This window comes from Myotis nattereri (assembly GCF_964212035.1).
Source record: "Myotis nattereri genome assembly, chromosome: 8".
Classification (NCBI taxonomy): domain Eukaryota; kingdom Metazoa; phylum Chordata; class Mammalia; order Chiroptera; family Vespertilionidae; genus Myotis; species Myotis nattereri.
Genome location: NC_138083.1, coordinates 18,760,576 through 18,778,285, shown reverse-complemented (window position 1 = coordinate 18,778,285; position 17,710 = coordinate 18,760,576). Strand labels below are relative to the sequence as shown.

At 45.6% G+C, this 17,710-nt stretch overlaps 1 protein-coding gene across 1 annotated transcript in view; it reads right to left on the bottom strand.

Moving 5' to 3' along the window:
* Positions 1–4,892: 4,892 nt before the first annotated feature.
* OVOL2 (ovo like zinc finger 2) overlaps positions 4,893–17,710 on the bottom strand; it is a 29,472-nt gene continuing 16,654 nt past the window's right edge. The window contains exon 4 of the mRNA XM_081097984.1: positions 4,893–5,560. Within this exon, the coding sequence (XP_080954110.1) occupies positions 5,247–5,560 (314 nt within the window). The 3' untranslated portion in view covers positions 4,893–5,246. The remainder of the gene's footprint in view (positions 5,561–17,710) is intronic.

Sequence of the window (17,710 nt, the reverse complement as noted above, 5' to 3'; positions counted from 1 at the left end):
TTCCTTCCACTCAATGGAAAAAATATCCTTGGGTGAAGACTAACAACAACAACTAAAGGCACCAGAGACATACAGGAACAACTAAATTACCTGGCATCAGGATGAGAGTTGCGGTGGCAGCTTTCTCCCAGACAGAAGTGCAGGCAGAGGCCATTGTTCTTTTGATGAGCCCTGAGCCAGCAGGTGGGCACCATAGCTGAGACTCAATCAACTTGGCTCACATAGTTCACCCTACCCTGGTGATTCCCTGAGGTCCTGCCTCCCAACTTATAGGCCCACCCAAACCATTTCCAGTGGCTTTTCATACAAATGGCCCCGCTTGCCTCAGGCTTTGGACTTTCCTAAAATCTCTCAAACAAGCAATATCTGGCCTCAGTGTGCCTGTACTTCTCGCTAAATGGCCCTAGGCCCAACACCAGCAGCAGCTATCCTTGGTTCACAGCTTGTCCTTGCTTGGGTACCTCAAAGCCCAGCACAAGTACCAGCCATCTGCAGATTGCTTTATAGATCATTCCGGGTGGCCCTGGGCAAAACACAGACAGCAGCTGACCTTGGACTGCACCTCCTGGGAGGCCCCAGAGTGAGGGCACCCAGTGGATAGCTTGAGACCGTGTGGAAGCACCACCTCCCAACCACCTCCACAAACGACACAATCTAGGGGGGACTCAGCAGACACCAGAGCCCATAAATCCTGCTCTATGTGGTGGGCCCCTGCACAGCTGTTCCTTCATGGTGGTCGGTTGTGGCAGCCAGTCCTTAGAGTTGATCAGCCTGGGCGTAAATCCCTTCCATTGACATGCCAACAGCAATGAAGGCTCAACTATAAGAGGAGGGTGTGCACAGCCCACATGGGGTGGGAGGGAAGTGGGACACACACCTACTACATTAGGCCACTCTACCAAGCCTGAGAGATGTAGCAGCTCTACCTAATACATAGAAAAAACACAGGGAAACTCAAAATTAGGAAACAAAGAAACATGTCCCAAATAAAATAACAGAAAAAACTCTAGAAAAAGAACTAAACAGAATGGAGACAAGCAATCTACTAGATGCAGAGTTCAGAACACTGGTTATAAGTATGCTCAGTGAACTTAGTGAGAACTTCAACAGCATAAAAAAGGACTAATCAGAAATGAAGGACACACTAAGTGAAATGAAGAATAATTTTTAGCAAATCAACAGTAGAATAGATGAAGTGGAGAATCAAATCAGCAATTAGGAATAAAAAAAGGAAAAAAATCAAAACAGAAAATAAAAAAATCCCGATAAATGAGGCTAGTGTAGGGATCCTCTCGGACAATTTCAAGTGTAACAACATTCACATAATGGGGGTGCCAGAAGAGAGAAAGAAATTGAAAATCTATTTGAAAAAATAATGTCAGAAAACTTCCCTAACTTAGTGAAGGAAACAGACATATAAGTCCAGGAAGCACAGAGTCCCATGCAACATGAACTCAAAGAGGCCCACACTAAGCCACATCATAATTAAAAGGCAAAAGTTCAAAGACAAAGAGAGAATCTTAAAAGCAGCAAGAGATAAGCACTTAGTTACCTACAAGAAAAACTTTGCAGGTCAGAAGTGGGTGGCAAGAAATATTCAAAATGATGAAAAGCAAGAACTAAACCAAAATTACTCCACAAAGCTATCCTTTAGAATTGAAGGATAGAGATAAGAAAAAGCTGAAGGAGTTCAGCACCACTAAACCAGTGGTCGGCAAACTCATTAGTCAACAGAGCCAAATATCAACAGTACAACGATTGAAATTTCTTTTGAGAGCCAAATTTTTTAAACTTAAACTATATAGGTAGGTACATTGTTATTAACTTAATTAGGGTACTCCTAAGGCTTAGGAAGAGCCACACTCACGGGGCCAAAGAGCCACATGTGGCTTGCGAGCTGCAGTTTGCCGACCACTGCACTAAGCCATTATTACATGAAATGTTAAAGGGTCTTCTTTAAGAAGAAGGGGAAAAAGATAAAAAATATGAACAATTAAATGGCAATAAATACATATCTATCAACAATTAAATCTAAAAAACAAAATAAACAAACAAGCAGAACAGAAACAGACTCATAGACGCAGAGAACATTTTGACATTTGCCAGATGGGATGGGGGAAAGAGATGGGTGAAAAAGTGAAGGGATTAAGAAGTACAAATTGGTTATTGCAGAATAGTCATGGGGATGTAAAGTACAGCACAGGGAATGTAATCAATAATATTCTAATAACTATGTATGATGTCAAATAGGTGCGAGATTTATCAGGATGATCACCTAGTAAGTTATGTAATGTCTAATCACTGGGTGTACACCTGAAACTAATATAATAATGTATGTCAACTGTAATTGGAAAATAAAAAAATTAATTAAAAAAAAGACATCACCGAATAAACCACATTGATTGATAACAGACCCCTCTCTCCAAAATGAATCACCAGTAGGTGCTTCTAAAACAATGAACAAATTTCCACAGTGTTGACCTAGTATGGACAAGAGCTCATCATCTACATCCTACCATCTAGAGGCCTATGATTCCAGAGCTGCCAGCCTGAGAACCAATGCCCTAAGACGTGACCCTGCACATGGTAGCTGACTCTTCTGACAATGGACTGAGAGCAGGACAAGCAAACAGGGTTGGGAGGAGGAGAGAGACAAAACTAGGGTGGACGTCATTGGTTTGGCTTGCCATAGCAGAGACTGCAAGTTGTCCACCATAATCCATTCCCACATTCTGGCATAAAAGAGCATTAAGGCGAGAAGGCTGCATTTTCCTACCCCGTCCCCCGTGCCACATCCAGGCCAGCAGCTTCAGAGTGAGTGACCTTTCCACACCTGTACCAGACCTGGTGCCACCCTACCCAGGTCTCCAGAGCATTTGGTTCTATGTGCTGAAGGCTGCTTATGGCCCACCCGTCACGCTGCCTGAGAGCTTTTCCTGGCACAAGAAGCATGCTAGGCCAGTGCACAGGGAAAGCTGGAAGGGACCAGAAATGAATGTCCCCAATGCCAGCACCTCAACTAAATCCTCAAGGATGAGGAGGTAGTAGACAAATGGTTTCCTATGCCCCTCAAATGGGGTTACTCTGAGGCAGGTCTGTACTGTCATCCAGAGATCCCTGCAGTGGTTAAGCTCCAGTTGTCCACAGCAGTAACTTCCTTATCTTCCCTTTGTTGGCTGTCTTCCCTTCCCTGTCACACTTCCCCACTGCCCTGCAGAAGCTTCCTGGGATCACTCTCCAAAGTGATTGAGTAGAACTTGAAGCCTTGCCTTGGAGGAACTCAGACCAAGACAACTCTCCTACTGGCCGAAACTCAGAGACCCAGTTCGACCGTGCCTATGCTGACAATGTCCTAGGGCAGTGATGTCGAACCTATGACACGCGTGTCAGAGGTGACACACGAACTCATTTTTTTTGGTTGATTTTTCTTTGTTAAATGGCATTTAAATATATAAAATAAATATCAAAAATATAGCTGAAACCGGTTTGGCTCGGTGGATAGAGCGTCGGCCACCAGTTGTGCTCCAAGGATGGCTCCAGAGAACATGTGCGGCGACAGGCAGGTCATAGGTGCCCTACAAAAGGGAAAATTTCCTTCCTTCTGAAAGAAAAGTGCTGATTTGGGAGAGAAGCGTCATGGGATATGCTACTAATACCGTCCAGATATTGGCATAATGGCTGGCCCACAGTGTGGAAGAGGAAAAGGGGAGGGAAGTGGAAGGAAAGGAGGGAGAGGAAAAGGAAGGGAAGAAGAGAGGAAGGGGGACAACGGAAGAGGGAGGAAATAAGAAAATGGTCTCATCATCCAAATGTTCCCCTAGGCCAGTGGTTGGCAAACTCATTAGTCAACAGAGTCAAATATCAACAGTACAACGACTGAAATTTCTTTTGAGAGCCAAATTTTTAAAACTTAAACTATACAGGTAGGTACATTGTTATTAACTTAATTAGGGTACTCCTAAGGCTTAGGAAGAGCCACACTCAAGGGGCCAAAGAGCCGCATGTGGCTCGTGAGCCGGTTTGCCGACCACAGCCCTAGGCCATGGAGCTACCTGGTCCCAAGCAAGGTTTTCTTGATCTTCCAGGGTGGAAATGGACCTGAGGCATTCAGCCCAGGACAGGGGCAGGACAGCATGGTGCAGCTTCTGAACACGTCTCTCAGTGCAGGGGACTGGGGTAATTACCTCGCTCAGCCACCACCGTGGTTTCCTGAGGGTTCTGGGCCCCTTCGGCTGCCCCTCCAGGCATGGAAGCACCCTGAAACTTCCTCACCACCCCGTCCCCATGGCCTGGTGCCTCCCTTTTGCCCTATAATGGTCTCAAGTTGGTTTACTGTTAACCTCCCAAGCCTCCTAGGTGAGCAGATGCAGGGAGCGAAAGGTCGCTGCCCTCAGCAGTCACCTGCTGCTGCTGCTGCTGCGGCTGCTGCCCCTCCCACAAGAGCACTGTGCCTGCCAGTGAGCCTGCCTCACACTCCGTGCTTGCCACACATTGTCCCCGGTGCTGGATTCAAGGAAGGGCGACGTGCCTTCATCCAACAATCCCAGTCCCAGAAAGTCAGAGGCCCAGAAAGTCAGTAGCCCCACAGCCACAAAAAGTGGCCAAAGTCAGTTACCTGATTGGACCCCAGGCACCTCTGGCCACCAGTGAGGGAGTCAGCGGTTCAGTACTCTTAAGATTTGCCTCTTCAGACCCACCCACTGACACAAAATGATCAACCCCCAAATAACTCGAAGCTGAAGGTCACACAGTAAGCCTGAAGCAAGGAGCAACATAGCTCAACACTCTCCTGTTGGGTTATTATAAGGAAAGTTTCAAGAGGACATTTCATGTATTAAAATAATTTCTATAAACTCTTTCAGGATAATAAAATTCACTTTTCTCACTTAAGTAGCATTTCAAGTGGAAGTACTTTTATTTCAAGGCACCATAATATGATGGTCTCTCTAAGAACACATCTGCTTCCATATATGAAAATCCTAAAAAACACACAAAAAGTTCTGCACGGTGATCAAAGCCACCTACCGATCAACTTTCCTTAACATGAGTGTGTTCAACAGGGCATGGGTGACGGGGGACCTGACACACTCATTACAACTGACAGCCTTGGAGCAGATCCCCCTGCCGAGGCCCCAAAAGGACAGAGAGATAAACTGAACACTTGTGATTAGAAAGAGCCAGTGGGACCCTCAAAACCAAAAGTCCATGTAAACGTGTCAGCATTGGCGTCTCCCCCTTCCTCCTCCTCACTTCTCCTCCTCCTCGCTCAGGTTGGCATTCCCCTGGAGTGCGGATGTCAGCTTGTTTTGCAACAGGGCTGCCAGTTTTTTGGATGTCTTTTTGAGAAATGCGCTGCCCGGGTGGGCACTGTTCACGTGCAGATACAGGTCCTCCTGGGTGGGGCCTGTGTAGCCACAATCCTCACAGACGTAGAGCTTGTCCCGGCGTTGCTTGTAGGCATACTGCTGCTGCACCCCGTGGATTTTCTTCAGGTGGGACTCCAAGGAGCAGCGCTGGGTGAAGGCTTTGTTGCAGACGTCACATTTGTAGGGGCGAATGCCTGCAAGGGCAAGGGGCAGACACATCACCGGTTGGTCATGGCCAAGCCAGAGCCTTCCAACTAAAAAGCCAAAAGAAATCATTACGCACATCCCAACAGCAAATGACCCGATTCAAAACCAGGCATAGGAATTGAACAGACGTTTTCCCAAAGAGGACATACAAATGGCCAACAGCACACGAAAAGGTGCTCAGCATCATTAATCATCAGGAAAATGCACCTCACAACCACGATGAGATATTACTTCATACCTGTTACAATGGCTATTATAAAAAAGAAGAGATAAGAAGTGTTGGCAAGAATGTGGAGAAAAGGGAACCCTTGTGCACTGTTGGTGGGCTTGTAAACTGGCACAGCTACTATGGAAAACAGTATGGAAGTTTCTCACAAGAGTTAAAAATAGATCTACCAAAAGATCCAGCAACCCCACTTCTAGAACATATATCCAAAGGAAATGAAAACAGGATCTCAGAGAGATATCTGCCCTCCCACATTCAGAGCAACATTAACCACAACAGCCAAGATATGGAGACAGCCTAAGTGTCCATCAATGAATGAACAGATAAAAAAGCCGTCATCTATTTATACAATGGAAGATTATTCAGCCACAAGAAAAAAGGGAATCCTTTGTCAAATTTTTTGACAACATGGATGGATCTTGAGGGCATTATGCTAAGTGAAATAAGCCAGACAGAGAAAGACAAATACAGCATTGGCATCACCTATATGTAGAAACGTTAAACCTATAGAAACAGAATAGCAAAATGGTTGGTAGGGGGTGGGGAGCAAGGGTAGAGAGAAAAAAAAGTCATCATGACCAAGGATTCAAAAGGAGGAAAATGGTTAGGGCAGGAGGCAAAACCGTCCACAAAAGTTTACAACATCCACACGAGCAAACGTAACCAAAATGGATGCAAATATAGCAAACACACATCACCTGGCTTGGGGAGGAGGAGTTTCATTCTTCCTACTTGTACACCATTTTAATGTTTTGATTTTAGAGTGGGCAAAATAAACACTGTTTTTATCTTAGTTTGAGTTTTCCAGGAAACAGTCCTGCGAACAAGATTCCTCTACGAGTTACTTGGGATGGGACTCCAGGAAGCTCCTGTAGGGGAGTGAAGAACTGAGACAGGGAGGGGTCATCGAGCCAGCCCTTGCCGTGAGTACCAGAGTCCCGTCGGCTAGGCAAGTTGGGAAACACTGCAGAACACTCACCTCTGAGTCACCTGCCCCCTGGGAGCTAGGTCTTTACCCACCAGCTCCAACAGCAGTGTTGAAGGCTGCCCTTGGGTCGATCTGAACTTCTGGCCTGCCTCACACAGGGAGAGTGGGCTCCAGCAACACAAGGACAGGGTGCAGGCGTGGGCAGTTGCTGCAAGGATGGGTGTGCCCGGAAATGGCATGGGCTGGGGGCAAGGGCAAGACGCTTTTGGCAGCTGCTACAGTTATGAAAGCATTTCCAAACTAGATCTCCTACTGGCTGTAGAATTGGGTTAATATTAGTGGGGCTTGCCTTCCAAATGGAGAGTTCGCATGTGCCAAATATACCACGGAGCTCAGTTTTACCAAAGCACAGTCTCTCCTATTTCCACCATCAGTACTCAACTCGACCATGGGAGGTCGGATATCAGATCAAGAGACTTAAGTAAGGTTCTAACTTAGGCTCTAAAGTTGGGAATCCTGGCTGTAAAGTAAGCACAGTGTCACATAAGCATGAAGCCCCGGAGAGGGTGAATATTGTGTTTGGGGTACATGGAGCAGAGAGGGGGGCGGCTGCCACCACAGTCAGACCATCCCAGAGCCCAGAGGTCAGGAGGGTCATGGCCTGGAGGAATCCTATTAGTCTCAGGCATAAAATTAAATGGTATCCCCAAAACTCATCTACCAAGTAAATATTTAAAAATCAAAACGTAGAAAAAATACAATATGATGTTATTAAAATTTTAAATAAGGACAGGATCCATCAATACCATGTGCAGCCACACTTGAGGTGAAAAAAAAAACATGCACCCTATGCTATACACACACACACACACACACACATACTACATATTTTTTTAAAAATATATATTTTATTGATTTTTTACAGAGAGGAAGGGAGAGAGATAGAGAGTTAGAAACATCAATGAGAGAGAAACATCGGTCAGCTGCCTCCTGCACATCTCCTAGTGGGGATGTGCCCGCAACCCAGGTACATGCCCTTGACCGGAATCGAACCTGGGACCTTTCAGTCCACAGGCCGACACTCTATCCACTGAGCCAAACCGGTTTTGGCTATACTACATATTTTTAAGATTAAATGTATTGAGGAACATTGGTTAATAATATTCTATAACTTCCAGATGTACAAGATTATAAATTGAATATCTATGTATTCTAGTTTCCTTTCCTTTTTTTGTTTTGTTGTTAATTCTCACCTAAGGATACTTTTTCTATTGTTTTTTTTAGAGAGAGTGGAAGGGAGGGGGAGAGACAGAGAGACAGAAATATCAATGTGAGAGAGGGGCAGGGTATCAAGCCTACAGCTGAGGTATGTGCCCTTGACCAGAATCCCTTCAGTCTGCTGGCCGACACTTTAATCACTGAGCCAAACTGGCTAGGGCAGAAATTAGGTTTTTTAAAGATTAAGATTTTTAATATGTGTAAAGATACAAAAATTAGTGATAGGGCTCTGGTTTCCTTTCTATACCATGTATTTGATCCATTTACCCACTTAGCCCTATTCCTCATCCTCTTTTTCTGGTAACTACCATTCTGTTGTTGTATCTATGAGTTTGTTTTGCTAGTTTGATTTTTTTGTTTTATATTCCACATGAATGAACTCACCCAGTTTTATATATGTTTAAGTTATTTCCCCCCATAATGTTTGAGTTGTTGAAAAAATATTGAAAATAGATGTATTAAATGAAAACGAAAATACAACAACCCAAAATCTATGTGACACAGGAAAGCAGTCCTAACAGGGAAATTCATAGCAATAGCCTACACCAACAAACAAGAAAAACCTCAAATAAACAATCTAACCTTACCTAAAGGAACCAGAAAAAGAACAATAAAGCCCAAAGTGAGTAGAAGGAAGGAAGTAATAAAGATCAAAGCAAAAATAAGTGAAATAGAGTCTAAAGTCAGAAATGAAGACATGACAACTGACACTACAGAAATACAATGGATTATAAGGAAATATTACGAACAGTTATATGCCAACAAATTGGACAATCTGGAATGGATAGATTCCTAAAAACATACAATCTCCTAAGATCAAATCAAGAAACAGAAAATCTGAACTGACTGATTACTACCAACATAATCAAATCAGTAATCAAAAACTCCCAACAGCCCTGACCAGTTTGGCTCAGTGGCTAGAGTGTCGGCCTGTGGACTGAGGAGTCCCAGGTTCGATTCCGGTCAAGGGCATGTACCTTGGTTGCGGGAACATCCTCAGTAGGGGGTATGCAGGAGGCAGCTGATGGATGTTTCTCTCTCATGGATGTTTCTAACTCTCTATCCCTCTCCCTTCCTCTCTGTAAAAAATCAATAAAATATATTAAAACAAAAAACAAAAAACTCCCAACAAACAAAAGTCCGGGACAAAGATGGCTTCACAGCTGAATTTTACCAAACATTCAAAGAATTAACACCTACCTTTCTCAAACTATTCCAAAAAATTCAAAGAAAGGGAAAGCTTCCAAGGTCAGAATACTCAAAACAATCTATCAATTCAATTCAATCCTTATCAAAATATCGATGGCATTTTGCACAAAACTAGTATGAGTAATCCTAAAATTTATATGGAAGTACAAAAGACCCCAAATAGCCACAGCAATCTTGAGAAAAAAGAGCAAAGTTGGAGGTATCAACTACCTGATGCTACAAAGCTACAGTAATCAAAATATCATCTGGCCAATGCAGCTCAGTGGTTGTGTCAATCCAAGGACCAAGAGTCCACTGGTTTGATTTGCTGTCAGGGCACATGCCTGGGTTTCAGACTCCATCCCCATTAGGGGGCATGCAGGAGGCAGCCAATGGATGTTTCTATCTTTCTATCCCTCTCCCTTCTTCTCTCTCTAAAATCAATAGAAACATATTTTTTAAAAAAGACATAGCTACTTAAAAACAACAACAGATACATAGATCAATGAAATAGATTAGAGAGCCCAGAAATAAACTCACCCCTGTATGGTCAATAAATCTACGACAAAGGAGGCAATATGCACCCCTATATTCATTGTAGCATTATTTACCTCCAAGATATAGGAGCAACCTGTGCCCATCCTTATCTAATAAAAGAGAAACATGGTAATTGCCGTACGACCGCTACCCTTCCCATTGGCTAATCAGGGCAATATGCAAATTAACTGCCAGCCAAGATGGCGGCCGGCAGCCAGGCAGCTTGAAACTAACATGAGGCTTGCTTGCTTCAGTGACAGAGGACTCCAACATTCCCCGCCGCCTGCCGCTGCAGGCCTCTGAGCTGCAACTCTAAGCAACTATGTAACAAATATAGAAGCTAAACAAAACCCCAGCTAAACAAAGTCTGCTGGGCTTCAGCCAGCAGGATCGCAACATTGTAAGCAAAGGCCAGAAACCTACTTTCAGCAGGGGAGGCCTAAGAGTTGGAGCCAAGCCTCAAAGCTAAAGCTGGCCCAGAATAAAAAAAAAAAGAGAGAAAAAGGAGCGGTTGGGAGCTTCAGTCACCCCCAGCCTGAAAACAGCCCTCAGCTCCTCACCCAGACTGGTCTGGCACCCCAGGGGGGACCCCCACCCTGAAGGGTGTGTGACCAGCTGCAAACAGCCATCATCCCCTCACCCAGACTGGCCAGGCACCCCAGTGGGGACCCCCACCCTGATACAGGACACCCTTCAGGGCAAACCAGCTGTCACCCACCCATGCACCAGGCCTCTACCCTATATAGTAAAAGGGTAATATGCCTCCCAGCACCAGGATCAGCAGAGCTGTGAGGCCTCCCGGCACCGGGATCAGCGTGACAGGGGGCAGCGCCCAAACCCCCTGATCGCCCTGCAGCTCTGTGTGTGACAGGGGGCAGGGCCACAACCTCCCTATTGGCCCTGCTCTGTTCATGACAGGTGAAGGCGCCCCAACCCCCTGATCGCCCTGCGGCTCTGTGTGTGACAGGGTGCGGCGGCCCAAACCCCCCCCCCCGCCCCCCCGCCCCGCCACGGGCCCTGCTCTGTGTGTGACGGAGTAGAGCCATAACCTCCCCATCGGCCCTGCCCCGAGTGTGAGAGTGGCGGCACCCCAACCCCCTGATTGGCCCTGCTCTGTGCGTGACAGGGTACAGAGCCCCAACCCCCCTGGTGGGCCCTGCTCTGTGAGTGACAGGGGGAAATGCCCCAACCCCCTGATCGGCCCTGCTCTGTGCGTGACGGGGGGAGCTCCCCAGCCCCCTGATGGGCTCTGCTCTGTGCATGACAGGGGGTGGCGCCGCAACCTCCCCATCGACCCTGCCTTGAGTGACAGGGGATGGTGCCCCAACCCCCCAATCAGCCCTACTCTGAGCGTGACTGAGGGTGGAATCACAACCTCCCGATTACCCTGCTCTGTGTATGACAGGGGGCGGCGCCCCAACTCCCCAATTGGCCCTGCTCTGAGCCCGACCAGGGGCTGCACCTAGGGATTGGGCCTGCCCTCTGCCACCCGGGAGCAGGCCTAAGCCAGCAGGTCGTTATCTCCCGAGGGGTCACAGACTGCGAGAGGGCACAGGCCGGGCTGAGGGACCCCCCTCCCCCCCCCCCCCCGAGTGCACAGATTTTTGTGCACCGGGCCTCTAGTCTATATATATAAAAGCCTAAGCGACTGTTACGACCAGATGACTGATGACTGGATGACTGGCTGTTAGCTATAATGCGCTCAATGCAGGAGCTGCCCTCTGATGGACAATGTGCTCCCACAGCCAACCTCCCACGGCCGGCCAACCTCTCATGATCCCTCCCCCGAGCCAGCTGGCTTGCCCCAATCAGGACTGTGTAAGATGGCCCTGATCGTGCACCGGGCCTCTAGTTGATACATGAATGGATAAAAAGTGGCCCTGGCCTGAGCATTGTCCCATCCATGCACTGAAAGGTTACCAGTTTGAATCCTGGTCAGGGCAGCCTGGGAGGCCTGCACAGCAAAGGCTAGAAGATTTCGTAGCCCTGTCTCAAATTGGGTGGCTGCAGCACATTTTGTGTGTGTTTTTCCAGGAAGGGGTGGGAATGAGCCTGGCTTGGAGGACAGGTGACTCACAGACACAGAGATGGAAAGGAAACAGTAGGCCCTGAAAACTCTAGTTACAGCAATTCTGACTTTATACACCTGCCTCCCCTCCCCCCCTTTCTCTGTAAATAACACATTCACACCTCACTCACTGGTGTAGGCAGGCACGCCATCCAGCAGCCTCTTGGTAACCCTTTCTGGAGTTGGGAACAAGGCCCTCCCTCCTGAAGCCCCTCATTCCCCCCATGAATTCAATAGTGGGAGATAAAGGTGGCCAGACAGAAGCCCTGGACAAGGGGGACTGATGCCAAGTCCTGCCTGACATTGGGGTCTCGTCCACCTTAGAGCTCAGAAGCAAAGGCCAATCCTGTCCATGTCTGTAGTGGGATTCTAAAAAACACCACCCCTGCTCCAGACACCATTCACCTACTGACACCTAGAGAGTAACAGAGTCCAAGGCCACTGAAAACCCAGGCATCACATGTCTGCTACTCGTTAACCTGAGACCATGGTCAGATTGCTGAACACCCTCCTCCCACCTTAGTTTTCTTACCTGTAAAATAGGGATAATATTCATACCCCTTGCAAGGCAGCTCTGAGGATCAACCGAGACATCACATGCAAAGGACCCGCACAGTCTAGGTGCTCAATGGGACACAGCGGCAAGAGCTTACAATCCAGCTCAACGTAACCCGGATATGCACCATTCATAAGCGGGGATGTATTTAGTATCTGTCTTTAAGCTGTAATTATATCTATGCTTTTTGTATTTGCATGCACTTTTGGATGTATTATTTATTTCACAGTAAAAACAAAAAAATGTATTTTTTTTAAATGATGGTCATTAGGTAGAGAGAAGGGAAGAGACTTCCTTCACTGTCTGTTCTTTTTTTTTCTTTTTTTAAATAAATTTTATTGATTTTTTTACAGAGAGGAAGGGAGAGGGATAGAGAGTTTAGAAACATTGATGAGAGAGAAACATCGATCAGCTGCCTCCTGTACACCTCCTACTGGGGATGTGCCCGCAACCAAGATACATGCCCTTGACTGGAATCGAACCCGGGACCCTTCAGTCTGCAGGCCGATGCTCTATCCACTGAGCCAAACCAGTTAGGGCCACTGTCTGTTCTTTAGAATGTTGTGCCCTGGGCCTATATTACCTAGTTTAATATTGTGTGCTGGGTTATCAAAAAGGGTTTCTCCTTTTCAGATTTGCTATTCCTACTTCTAAAATCAAGCTTCATATCACCTAAGAAAATTCTTTGTTATTGGCGTTTTCTGCTTGCTTTCCTTATTGTAGCTAAGGGCTGCTTTATTGAACTTTATGCAAACATGAACTTCAGCGAATAACTTTTTACAGGCCTCCTTGTGGGAGTGGCTATTTAGGGCACCCTTCTCAGAAGGTAATGTGGCAATGCTCATAAAAAAAAATCGTAATAACTACCCTTTGGCCTACTATAGGAACTTTATCTGCAGAAAGGCTCACGGGGGTAGGCAAAGGCTATACCAGAATATTCATGGTAGTACTGCCTGAATATTTTTTAAAAAGAAAGAAAGAAAAAGAAAAATCCTGAAATTGGAAATAACTATTATTAATTGGGGCAAGGGAAAATGATGGAGCCTCCATATTTGAAAATATATCATAATCATATTTAAGAAATGCTCTGACAATTATTAAAAAGAGTGAGGTGTGTCTACCTGTGCAGATGTGAAACAATCTCTAAGATATACAGTACATTAAAAAGCAATGTGTACTTAAAACTTCTGCCCTGCCAGCGTGGTTCAGTGGTTGAGCATCGACCTATGAACCAGAAGGTCACAAATTCGATCCCGGTCAGGGCACATGCCCAGGTTGCAGTGTGGGAGTTGCAGGAGGCAGCCGATCAATGATTCTCTCTCATCACTGATGTTTCTATCCCTTTCTCCCTCTCCCTTCCTTTCTGAAATCAATTAAAAAAAAATTTTTTTTTTAAATTTCTGGGGACATGGATGGAACTGGAGAGCATTATGCTAAGCGAAATAAGCCAGTCAGAGAAAGATAAATATCACATGCTCACTCATATGTGGGATATAACAATCAATATAATTTGATGAACAAGAATAGATCCAGAGACAAATGGTAGGGGGGTTGGGTAGAGAGCAACCAAAGGACTTGTATGCATGCATATTAGCATAACCAATGGACACAGACATTGGGGCGATGGGGGCTTTCCTGGGATGGGAATGACTGGGGGCGGGGGGGTGGTGAGTCAATTGGGGGAAAAAGAAGACATATATAAAACTTTAGACACTAATAAAAAAAATTTCTGGGGGAAATTAAAACTGTTTTTTAATGATCTTAGAGAGGGAGCAAGGAAGAAGGGGGGGGGGAGAGAGAGAGAGAGAGAGAGAGAGAGAGAGAGAGAGACCCATGTGAGAGATAAAACAATCATTTGATGCACCCCAACAAGGGATTGAACCTGAAACCTAAGCATGTTCCCTGACTGGGAATCGAACCCATGACTTTCTGGTGCACAAAATGATGTTCTAACCAACTGGGCCATACTGGCCAGGGCTGGGAAAAACATTTTTTTAATGAAGTGGAGTGGAACATGGGCATGAGGAGGGAGGCTTACTTTTTTTTCTGTCATTATTTACCCGTTCATATTACTTTTTAAGCTAAAAAGTAAGTCAAAATAAAATAGAGGAGAGACAGTTTAATGAGCACAGGAGGCAATCCCACAAGACCATTCAACTCGCTAGAGGTGGAGGATACTTTATTCTTTTCCCTCCATCTTCCCCACTCCAAAATTCTCCCAATCTGCATTTTTCCCAATCCAGTCAATCCTTCCCTTTAGACTCCAAAGAAAGACACCATTGTTTCCTCTTCTTCAATCAAAATGGGATTTGTTTGCCTTCTGTCCCTCTCAGTGTGGCCGATGGAAGATAAGGTGGAAGGTGTCCCAGGAGGCAGGACAAATACTTCCCTTTGGCTAGTGCCCCCTCCCTGCTTCCCTGACCTCAAAACTGAATTCCTCCACTCCTCTCTATGGAACTTAGAAGCTTCCCCAGGAACGGCAGGCACCTTGGACCCCTCTATTACAGAGTGTAAATTATAACCAACATGGGTTATTTCCCCTGGCACCCTGCTCCCCAAAGACTAAGCTGGGGATCCCACAGATGTGTGTGCCCTTTCCAACTGTGTATAGTGGCTTACACTTTCTTCTCTATAGCTTTTGTATTGGCTAAAGTTTTTTTTTTTTACAGAATAAGTATTCATTTTACAAAGGAGAAAAATAAAACACTTTCTATAAAACTGTACTTGTCTGATGAGCCCCCACCAAAAGCAAACCATCCCCTCAATGCATTCTTAGAATGCATCCCAGCTGGTTCAACTCAAATCCAAACATGTATTCTCTATAAACAGGCACACTATGTTTTTCATTGGCTGTTAACTGAATTTACGTTGGTTTTTGTAAAGCTCATGCCTCCCCTGCCCCCACACCATTTTGACCTAAGGTGGATCAACAGCCATAATTTCCCACGATAGCCTCAGCAATCCTGTTGACTTAAATAGAGCAAGTCCCTCTCTTATGTGTACTGGATGCTGTTGGTCCCCAGTCCAGACCCACATTCAGGGCCAGCGCATCGTCCCCCAGCTGTCATGTGTGATGAGCTGTCACGGTGCCTGGCTGCCTCCTTCTCCAAGGAATGGACACTGAGTAATTGACCTCCCTGCCCAGGGAAGAGGCAGCCCTCAGCCAATGCGTGGCCGGCGTGCAGTGGAAATGTCCCCCGCTTGCCTGTAGACAGGACAAGGCTGTGGTGCCATCCACACTCCAGAACCCCAATGGGATCGGGCTTGGGCTGGACTCTAGCTCAGGGCACTCAGCTCCATCCTCTACCCTGTCCCACTCTCTCCTCCCTTATAGGTTTCTTCTGGGCGTATTCCCTCAACAAATGATTTTATAAGAATTGCCATCTTAGGATCTGCTTCTAGGGAACCCAACCTAAGACAATTTGGATTGAAAATAGCTATTGGTTTCCTGAAATATTTTCACAAACTGTTATGGCGTTTTTTCTGCTGTAGTTTCTCTCTCCCAATCTTGAATCAGATGTCATTTGACTAGCATCCCAGCTCTCCATCTCACACTCCTCTGATTTACTCTCCTCTTGGAGAAGTTATATCCAAAAAAGACATCTTAATCTTTTCTTTCATCTGCTTAAATATTAAGGTAAGACATTTTCAGGCTCTGGTTTCCCTGGATCGTTTCCAAGATGTTTCCATGGGTTTTGAGTCCTTCCTTAAATGCCCTGTCCCCTCAGTAGTTGCAGGGCACAGGAGGAGGTGGGAGTGGGGTGGGGTTAATCCTGATTCTCTATCCCACTGTCTTCACCAACCTCATCAATATTGTCGCCACAATCTCAGAGGGTCCTGGGATCCCCAAGAAGTCTTTTTATCAGTTGTGGCTTGGCTAATCACACTTATGAGCAAGCATATCCTTCACTCAACTGTCTACTGTATTTGTGTTAACAGTGTTCATATCTTTGCTTCTGGTCTAAATCCAACATTCATTTAATAGTCAATAGTAAAAATCCAACATTCATGTCTCAATCAAAGGCAAGACGGAATTCACAGAATTCTGGTGATATCTTTTGGAAACAGGAAGGTTGTTCAATGAACTAAAAAAAAAAAAAAAGTCTGAAAATCCCACATTTTTGCTCTTTTTACTGAGTTTCTGTTTTGCACAGAGCTCAAGAAATGGCGGGGCAGGTCTCTCACACCAGGAGGCAAGCCTATTCCTCCAGCTCCAGGCACAGCAGCAGCCCCCGCTAACTGGTCAGTAAGCTCCTGGTTCCTCTTTCCAGTCTATTATCACTTGAAGGTACATCTCCATCCGAAAATAGACCAGGGCAGGGAAAACAAGTTGAAGATATTCTCACAATTTTATTTGTTTACCACTTTAAGAGTCAAAATTATGATTAAAATTTTAAAAAATGATTATCTGTAGATTTCAATTATCTAAATTAGAATGCAGGCCACTTTGCAATTTTAAAATGTCTAGTAGCCTCATTAAAATAAGTTTAGTAAAGGTCAAATTAATTTTAATGATATATTTTTGTCTAACCTAATATATTCAGGTATTACCATTTCAAAATGAAATTAACATTAAAAATATTCTTGTGTATCCTTTGCCTATCAGCGTGAGTCTTTCCTGTAGAATTCAGGAGTTTGGTCCCCCAAGCAAGGAGGGATGGGAGTTGATAGACCAATACCTAGCTTCCTCACCCCTAGATCAATTCTGGGATGCATTCTATATATTTCTTCAGGGGACCCCAATGGGATTGAGTGCCAGTTGCCCACAGTGGTAACCTGCTTATGTAGTCACTTTAATTGGCTGTCTTCTCTTCACTGTGCCTCCTGGGACCATCTCCCAAATAAACTGCTTGCATAGTCAGCTAACTCAGATATGAGTTCTTAACTACTATGCCAGTGACTCAACTTGTAAACTCTTGCCTGAGAAGCAGTCAGTCCCTAATATTTCCTGGTTGATTCTCCATGGACGGCACTGATGAGTAAACAGCTCCATCAGCTATTTACTCCAAGTGAAGGTACCGAACAGCCAGCAATGCTCCCTTTGTCTTAAAGGACAGGATCGAGGAAGTGACCACAGAGTCTACCAGGAGAAGAAGAAACAGGCCATGTTCTCAAGGACATCCTCAGACAGAGATGAAACGCTGAGAACTCTCCAGGACGACCAATGACAAACGACTGCGTGAGCTGTCCCCAGTTTCTCCAGCCCTTGGGTCAGTTGTCTATGAGCCTAGATTTGCAGCTACTTGATGGGTTCTTTGATAGCCTTGGGACCCCCCTCCACCGTGATACTCCCTAAGCATTCTCTCTGCCTCAACCTAAGGTAGCAGCCTGGCCACACAGAGGTCAACCTTTTACT